Raw genomic sequence first — 9,460 nt, 5'->3', positions numbered from 1 at the left:
CTCAAGTGGTGAATTTATAGTGTATTTTCGTAAGTTTAGGTCCTGGGGAGATGGAAAATTTATCGTTTGGGTCTCAAGTTGAACAGTTTGGGAGCCCCTGAACAAAATAGCAGTGATTTGAGTCAGTGATGTTGTTGCTAAATTTGACCGATGTTGTGAAATTAGATGACATGTGACAGGAGATTGGCACATCACACCACAACATCTGAAAGCAGACTCTTGAACCGGCACAGTTCTCTGCTGAGGGTTCACTTCCCCATCATGTTCCTTTTTTTAGTTGAAAGGCATTTATGTTGCCATTTGTTCTCAGTTTCAACCTGATTCCAGAGAATCCGCTCTTAATTTGGAAGTATCCCCAAAATAAGCATTTTCTACTTATACTCAAAATAATTGCATTCTTCAAAAGAAGCGAAGTGAAACTCTAAGAAGTGTCAGGACAATTTGAAGGATCATTTACCGTCTACAAGGATACACTATACTCAGAGGACATATCATGGCATGTTTTTCTACCACCCTGGGAGTCCTTTTCCTGTTTGGATTTATCACCTTGTCTGCTAACAAGGAAACCTGTGACCCTGCTGCAGTTGGTCAAAAGAAGCTGACGCTGCCTTTTGACACAAAGGCACTGTCAGCCACAGATTCATTGAAATGGACCCACAACGGCACCATCATTTTCCACAAACGGTCTGGCAAGGTGTCCATAGGCAAGCCAGAGGATGTCACTGCGACCGGAGATCTGCAGCTTTACGACTTAAAGTTCTCCGATGCTGGGGTCTACAAAGCAGATGTGCATGATCAAAATGAGACATTAGTTAAAGGGCAGACCACTCGTCTGTGCATGATTGCACCACAACCAAAGCCTGTGGTGACGTTCATTTGCGACTCGAAGGCCAACGTGGTCACCTTAACCTGCAATGTACCGCAAGCTCAAGGCTTGATCTTTGCATGGGCTCTAAATGGAAAACCCTTACCTAGTGAAACTGGGCAAACACTGAAGTCCTCGTTGAAGGGTGTGAAGAACAACGACTTTGCCTGCAGTGCAGCCAACAAGGTTGGTAAGGAAAGCAGTATCGGCATCCGACCAACATGTCCGCCTGAACCTCCAACGTGTCCGCCTCAACCTCCTCCAACCTTGTTGTGTTTTAAACCCAAGATAGTGTTGGCGGCACTAGCAGGAGCAGGAAGTGCCATTCTACTGCTCATCATCACCATTATCATACTTTGTCGTCGATCTCGGCGCCGCACGGCTGTACTGAGCCTAGGAGACAGAGGGCAGCTCCGAATGTCACAGCTGACTCCACCTAACCCTGTCGGCCATGACTATGAGTCTATGCACCCCACAGAGCGCTCGCCTCCCTCTAGCCCCAAAGCTTCACTCATGTACTCCACGGAGCGCTCGCCTCCCCCTAGCCCCAATGCTTCACCCAGAGCCTACACCCTGGCTGTTCCTCAGCCTGGCCCTGGAGCCCAGGCTTCAGAGAAGACCCCAGAGTTCTCCACAGCTGCTGAAGGTCAGAAACACTCACCCGTACCCAAGCCCAGGACCAAGGCTCCCCAGACCACAGGAAACTGAATCTGAACTGTTGATGTTACGTAAATGTTTAACTTTGCTTTGTATTCTGTACTCGGAAAATAATGTAATGATATTAATTCAAAACAATAGCTTGTGAGATAACATATATTGCATTGACTTATCCAAAAATAAATGGGCCAGAAGAGGTTTTGGTACTGTACGGAGATGATCATTTGAAAAAACTGTTGCTTCACCAAATATATTATATTATATCATATATATTTGAAATAAGCCATCTGCATACAACATACTGTACAGTAAATAGCAATATGTTTTGTTCTTGAACTGGCAGTGTTGGAACATCAAGCCTGACATTGGATGTTTCATATAAAGAGAACAGAGCAACCAGAAATAATAGACTGCTTGGCTTGTCTGAAATAATCACACATGTTTACTTTAAATAAAGGTTTTTTGAACATAATAATCGAGTTGTCAAAATACGATATATCAGATATGTCTAGTCTATAGAAAAAATACATTAAGCAGCTTATCTGTGTCAAACACAAGCCATTGTTCCAGCCTCTTAGATGTCAGCATTCTTGCACTTATTAAAATTTGCTTGCTTGCAAGAAGTTATTAAAGGGGGGGTGGTAGAAATCAACAGAGGCATGGCTTAGCGGAGGCAAATATCTATTATCTCCGACGGGTAAACGGTAATCCACACATGAAAGTGTTTGCTGTCTCGCCTAACGCTGTGTGACAGCCACATAATGGAATCCCCCTGAGCGTCATCAAGTAAAACTTACAAGCCAATGTCATCTTTTGTCGGGGCCCTGCTCCGCTAGCTGCTCCTCTATGTACACGGGCTGAAATTTCAGTCCGGCCAGCAGGGATTTGGAAGCAGAGCTGGGGATCTACCGCTGGAACAATGCCACTCATCTTTTCTTGTAAGTCTGGAGATTCAGCTGGCAGCATGCCTGCACGTTACTTCCCCCCACATCGAGGCCATGGCACGCCACGCCACCCCGAGGCAGGGACGGACAGATATGTGTGTGCACGCCATAAAGTATCTCAAAGTAACTCGGTACATAATGTACTCAATACTGTACTTAAGTACAATCTTGAGGTATTTGAATTTTTGAGATATACTGTTACTTCTACCCCACTACATCTCAGAGGAGAATATTGTACTTTTGCTCCACTAGAATTATATGAAAACTTTAGTTATTAGTTACTTAGATTTTCATTATTATTACAAAACACACTAACCACTATTCAGATGTATTTCAGCCATTTGAAAATACCAGATCTACAAGCTCAATATGCATTGCGATGCATTGTGAGCTTGTACAGTAGATCGGCTATTTTAAAACATTTTGTAAGTATAGTCTTTTTTTACTTTTTTTAAGTAAATCATGTGAGTACTTATTCATCACTGGTGCATGCATAGCTTGGCCTCTGAAAATACACACGAACAGTTACACATTGGTAGATAATTTGCGTACATGTACATTCTTGATGTCGCTACTTAATGAAACACGTCTAGTATGGCTCTGCCAGATCTGCCTGGAAGTAGAAGGGAAATACTTCTGAAATGTGTTTAATCAGTGGCTCTTGGAGTCTAGAGGATACACCCGTTTGATGTTGGAGTGTGTGTGTCCAGGAAAGAGGTCAATTACCCATGGAAACTATTTATATACACACACACACGTTGGATCATTCCTATTACGGTTCTCTCCTTGCCACAGACTGTGCCAAGTCCGAGATAAGTACGAAGCAAATCAGAAAATCAAGACGCCAGGCAAGAAAGTGGCCCTTTTTCATCAGATTTGCTGAACTTCTGAAAACATATGAGAGCTGATTATGACCTATTAGCATACCTTGGACAGATTATGCACTGCTTGACCTCAGGGCCTTCTCTCCAATAGTTACTTAACCACTCAAACCCCGGCATCCCTATTCTCGGGGGAACCAAATAGCTGATTGCAACACTTTGTTAGCTTGTAGATCTTCCATTTTTGGAAAAGAGATTTGATGTAGAGGGACCAAAGAGTCCACTAAGTACAGTGCCACTCGGGTCCATTTCACTATAGAATAGTCCCCACTCCTTGGGGTGTTTTTTGTCACTATATATACTGTATGCACATACGTGAAATGTGTCCTCTGCATTTACCCATCAAATTCAAATCCAACCATTCACTGCTATTGACATAGATCTCTGTCAATCAATGTTTTATTTTGATTAAGTTAGGTCCCAGTCGTACATATGATTATCTCTGGATTGCTATTCATAAACAGGCAATGACCCGATATCCAAGATGTCCGTGCCTGTCGAGCTCCTGTTATTTTTTATTTTTTTTAATGTTGGATTCTTTTCCCAGGATCTAATCAAAACAAGCTTCATTCACGGCCGATTACTAAGCGTCAATGATCACGGTTACAAACAGCTGCATCAGCGCTCGGTGGGACATTTCTTGCTCAGGCACGTAGCCATGGGCAGGGAATCGAACCGGTGATCTTCTGATTACCGCTCCTAAACAACCCAACCACGACTTGAATTGTTTTGGATGATGGGATTGTGGTCCTGTTGGAACACATGTCTGGATTTGTAATGAGAAGCTGATTAATCGCTATTGACCAAAACATCCAGAACCAAAAGCCACACTATCTGTCAACACTCCAGGCCTACAGTATGTCTTCTCTTGTTCTACTTCCTACAACCCCCACTTAGTTTATGTACTCTACATTCTGCTCATGTCTGCGGTTGACTGACACACACCAAATCAATTTCAAACAAATTTGCTGAGGAAGCGCGGGCCGCATTGATTTTTTAATGACGGCAGAATACTTTCCAGGCCTCAGCAAGAATTAGCACCTCAACAACACTAGTCTCGTCTAGCCAGACGATCAGATCGAGATCTCCACCCACTGATATGTCTGGTGACATCTAAATCAGAGGTTCTCAACCGGTGGGCCAGCTGGACCCACTGGTGGGCCGTGAAGATATTGCAAGGGGCCCCCCAAATAGTTGTCAAAAATATATATTTTTTAAAGGTTAAAGCACTATATTGTTATTAATCATTGCTATAGTGTTTGCTCAGTAACAGGAGTCTCCCTGTCTCTTCAGCTCTATAAATACATGGTGCAAAACTCCAGCTAATCAGAGAGAGTACCCATTTATCGGCTTCCTTTTTGTCATCACTTTCAATTTCATTTGTTTAAGCTGTATCCTCTCACTGTGAGTTTCTCTTTCCTGATTGGATAACATTGGTATCCCAACCTGAATGTGGATTTGCTGTTTAATAAATAGCTGGAGAGACATGGAGACTAGTCCTGTTATTGAACAAACACTCTATAGCAATTATTATTTTCAGAAGTTAGAGCTTCACTTATTTTAACAAAACAAATCACAATCTTTTTCTTTAAAACCTTGAAAACGGAGTTTTCAGAACTTAAAGTACCCTACGTTAGTTCCAATGAGCCCCAAGCCTGAACACAATTGATTTGTTTGATCAAGGAAAATAAACATGCACTGATGTGTAGCATCTCTGGAGTTGGCATACATTCTAATCTTGCTTCCAAGATTAAAGCTGACGAAAACCATTACTTTACTGTACTGTAATGTTGCAACACATGATTTACTCTACAAGCCAAGTATGCCTCAGGACATCAGTTAATCACTCAACGTTTATTATGGAGTCAATTGCATACCTAAAAGATTGCATGACAACCCCAGGTATAAATGTGTGCGTGTGTGTGCGCGTGTGTGTGTGTGTATTTTTGTCATGGTTACAGAATGCTGGCTCATCCAAGCCCTCTTCATAATAGGATTCTCTTTCTCTGATTCCCCTTCCGAGCACAAGGGTGCCTTCAGTCTCTCTCCTCCAGCGCTGCCAAGTGCTGCGTCTTCTGTCAGCTTGGACACGGTGGAGGAGAGGAGTATCCTATAGTGTCTAAGGTTTCACGAGAACCCCCCCCCCCCCCCCGTGACAAAAGGGCTTCCACTTCTGCTGTGATGTGCAGGCGCACAGTTTTATCAGTTTTGTCACGGATGACTGAAGGCGAGCGAAAGACGCGAAAGTTTTTTTGAATAAACATAATTTTTGGGAGAGGCAAACTATAATGTTGATCTTGAAACGAGCATCCTGAATCGTTGTGGTCTTCAGGCTGAAAGTGAGGAGCGGTTATATACGTGTGGACAAGGCTGCGTCGACGGGTCTTCTGAGGTCATGTCGAAGAATATTAACCACTTAAACCCTATACTTAGTTGACTGGGATCCCCCAGGGCTCTGGTGCGGTGGTATTTCCCTCTAGTCGCCTATAAAGATTTGTGTCGAAAGTTCACCCCAGAATAGGTCTAGGGCAGTGGTTCTCAAACTTATTCAAGTGAATGACTCCCAGATTACTATATATTTGGCCACCTAAAAATATTTTGTGCCAGGGACCCCCAGAAAAGAAGATTTATAAATGGATAATGTGGTTAAAATGATTGTGACGTTAACTAACTACTTTTTCTTGGGACCCCCCTGGAAACCCCCCCATGGACCCCTGGGCCTGGGAGGGGGCGTCTGCTTTATGGGATTCATGTGGTTTAAAACTCAAATTTGAGCATGACACTGTTTGTGCAGTGCAATTGTCCGAGCTATAGCATCAGCCGTATCGCCGTAAAAACCCAACTTCTTCGAAGGTCTGCTCAGACTGCGAGCGATGTGCAAGCTCTCAAATTTGACGCTTTGCTGTGGGGTAGGATAGGAATGCATGCATAACGCACTTTGATACCCTATCATGTATCCAGGAAATGAGAATCAGAGGGTCATACAGGAAGGGATGGACGGAATCAATGGTCGGACCATATCGACGGAGCGCAGAGCAAATATTCCCATAATTTGGTTCTAATGCCTCTGCAGCTGCTCCGGGCCAAAAGGGCTGGCGTGTGAAGAGAGAATGAGGCTGGGAAAACAACAGCCCTTTGTCAGACACAGACGGACCAAGACACGAGCACTGCTGCCATTTGTAGTCCGGAGAAGGAATGTGACTCTGCCTATATCCACTCCTGTGATTCAGAACATCACATGGAGACAGTCAGTAGAGCTCAGGGGGTCAGTCAGTAGGGGGGGGGGTCACAGTGACATGCAGCAAAGGTTGTCTGGATCGGGACTCGAACCAAAAGACGTGTCTCTTGTTGAAGGGACACACTTTGAACCTCATATTTTGGGACTCAATGACACACATCTTACATAATATTATTGCGACTGCAGGTCGCATTTACTATGATCCCCAGGCATGAACCCCTGGCATCAAAATTAAGCCCATATATGGGAATGCCCATATATTGAGATCCCTGATGTCATCAATATTGGCCAGCAACTCTACATCAAACCTCAAACCCTTAGATCTCCATATATGGAGCTGACATGTTTTTTCTTTTTTGATATTTTTAGGGGATTTGTTTGTGCCTTTTTTTGATAGGTGACAGTAGGTAGACAGGAAAGGGGAAAAGTTCGTCAGGACCGGGACCCAAACCTGCGACACACTGTAAAGCTGGCTTACCAGCCAAGGTGCCTGGACCGCTGAGCCACGGCCCAGGCCATCCTTCCTCTTCGATGTCTCCCTTTTGACTCATACCTGTCCATTTAAACTCTAGGCAGGCCTGCCCCAAAGTTATTAGTGCAGCCGCGCCCGGCAGCCGGCGAAAACTAGAGTTCTCAAGGCCCAGTATTATATTATAAAAGGAAAAAAAATACATTGCATGGATGCACCTGGGACGTATCCTCAGTGATGTATCCCAAGGTCATCAGGGTTTCGGGTCTCCCAACATCATACTCAGGCGACCCAGCCGGGGTGATCAAGCCCCGACTTACGTCCCAGTAGCTACCCTCGATCAGTCCCATTAGGGAAAAACCAGGGCCAAATAAATTAATGACTGATGCAAATCTATAACTTCTATTCTATTCACACTCACTGTCACAATCATACAATATACCTATAAGAGCGGCAGGGACGTGCACACAGACATCAAAGGGGACTTCAGCCCCTGCTCTTTTACCCGTCTATAAAGCAACTGCCCTCTCCAGACCACGAATGCAGTATTTACTACAGTGAAAGAAATGCAAATGCCACTCCTTTCCATGCCATGCCGGAAGGCAGCATTCAGGAGAATTGCTTTTTTTCCAAAGTCTCCTGAACTTGGAACGTAGCATTTTGCATTGAACAAATTTCTTTAGAAATCCATGACCGCATCTCCACTAGCTAAAGACGGCTGGGTTGCACCCCGAAAATAGCTCATCTACAATCTCACAACGCGTCACAGCGCGACGCATTGTGAGCTTGTAGATCTATTTTCTATTTTTGTCCATACGCGATTTCAGCCCCTGCCTCTTTAACACTCTGCACGTCCCTGAAGAGCAGGACGATCCTCTCCACAGTGGTGGATAGTACCACTTAGGGATAGTACAGATTTTTGGAACTTAAGCTGTATGAATTACTTGCCATTAATATAGTGGTTGAAACTGTATTAATCCAATAGTGGGAGTTCTGCTCTGGTTTTGCAGTCAATATTAAGTAGTTCCGGTCATTTTGTTGGGGGCACAGGGGGCCACGCAGTAAAAGTAAATGAATTCACAAAACTAACGTCATTTGTATTGTTGACCTATATTTCAAAAATATTAGCTCACAATGCGTTGCAAAGAGCTTGCTATTTTCAAAAGATTTTCATTTATTTTGAGAAATTCAAATGGGACTGTAAAGTTGGCCGATGGTCAAGGCTCTAAGAACAGTTCAAAGTCCAGGAATGCAGGGTTTTTTATGTTTATTTCCCTCCACAAACACCTAATAAATAGCAGTGCAGCATATATACACAGAGGGCCTAGGCAGACATGACAATATCACAAATAAGGCTGGCCAAAAATAACTCCAAAATCTGAAATGAAGCTAAACTAAACAAACTAAGAACTTGCAAAACCTTACACATGAAGGCCCTGGAAGCTCTCCCTGAGTGTTGTAATACTCTGCTCCAAGTCACGAGTGAGACTCCTCACCTGAAGCCTCCTTTTTATAACTGGTGAGCCACACCCAGAACACAGATTACAATTTACTGTCAACTAACTAATCTCCATTATCTGATATCCTATAAACAGCCATACCATTATACCAAAAGGTTGAACAACACATGTACTGTAGGCTACATCATATTTTAGACTTTAGATAGCAATAATACACATAATATACCAAATACACTTCAAAATAGCTACACCCAAACAGACACTTCCAAGCCGACCAGTATGATGATCATCAAATGGAAACAGCTGTAAGTTGTGTGCAGTATCTTTACTATTGTCTATAGGGCACGGGCTGCCCCGTGACAGGGACATTTTGCATACTGTGTACTGTTACCTTTGGTACTTTATTTACTTTTGAATTCCATACTTTGACCTGCAGTATTGATACTTGATGAGATGAGAGTACTTTTTCATGACAGTATGCCACATCACTTAATATTTTTGGCCGACTAGAAGGGCAAAAATCACTTAATGCGCACAGCAGGAAATCTCCTGCACACGGGCAGGAAGAAAACCCCGGAGCTATTTGTACATGCAACCAAGTAGTCCAGTTTAATGCTGCTGTATTATTCCAATTTCATACATGTGCTCACACTCAGACATCAGGGTTAATGTTGACATGAGTGTGAACTCTGCAGAGAGCCTGACTGTCGCCTGTTGACTCAACGCTGCCATTAAGAAGTACTCTGGAGCGATGTAATACCCGTTGTCAGAGTACCTGTTAACCATTAAATGAATGCCCCACCCAGATATTATGTCTGTCCCTTTATGTCCATATATGGAGTTTATGCCAGTCTATAACATATGTACCATAACATAATTTATGCCATCAGGGTACTCCATAAATTGGGATTTGTGGATTTAACGGTATTAGAGCGGTGCCCGTGGG

At 43.4% G+C, this 9,460-nt stretch overlaps 1 protein-coding gene across 1 annotated transcript; it reads left to right on the top strand.

Moving 5' to 3' along the window:
• The first annotated feature begins 283 nt into the window (after positions 1–283).
• LOC308313559 (uncharacterized protein) lies at positions 284–1,809 on the top strand. The gene has a single exon (XM_080760754.1). The coding sequence runs from the start codon at positions 494–496 to the stop codon at positions 1,571–1,573; it is 1,080 nt and encodes a 359-aa protein (XP_080616880.1). The 5' UTR covers positions 284–493; the 3' UTR covers positions 1,574–1,809.
• The last annotated feature ends 7,651 nt before the right edge of the window (positions 1,810–9,460 follow it).

The sequence above is a fragment of the Protomyctophum bolini genome (assembly GCF_963924005.1).
Source record: "Protomyctophum bolini genome assembly, chromosome: 4".
NCBI lineage: Eukaryota > Metazoa > Chordata > Actinopteri > Myctophiformes > Myctophidae > Protomyctophum > Protomyctophum bolini.
This window is presented reverse-complemented; position numbering and strand designations above follow the sequence as displayed.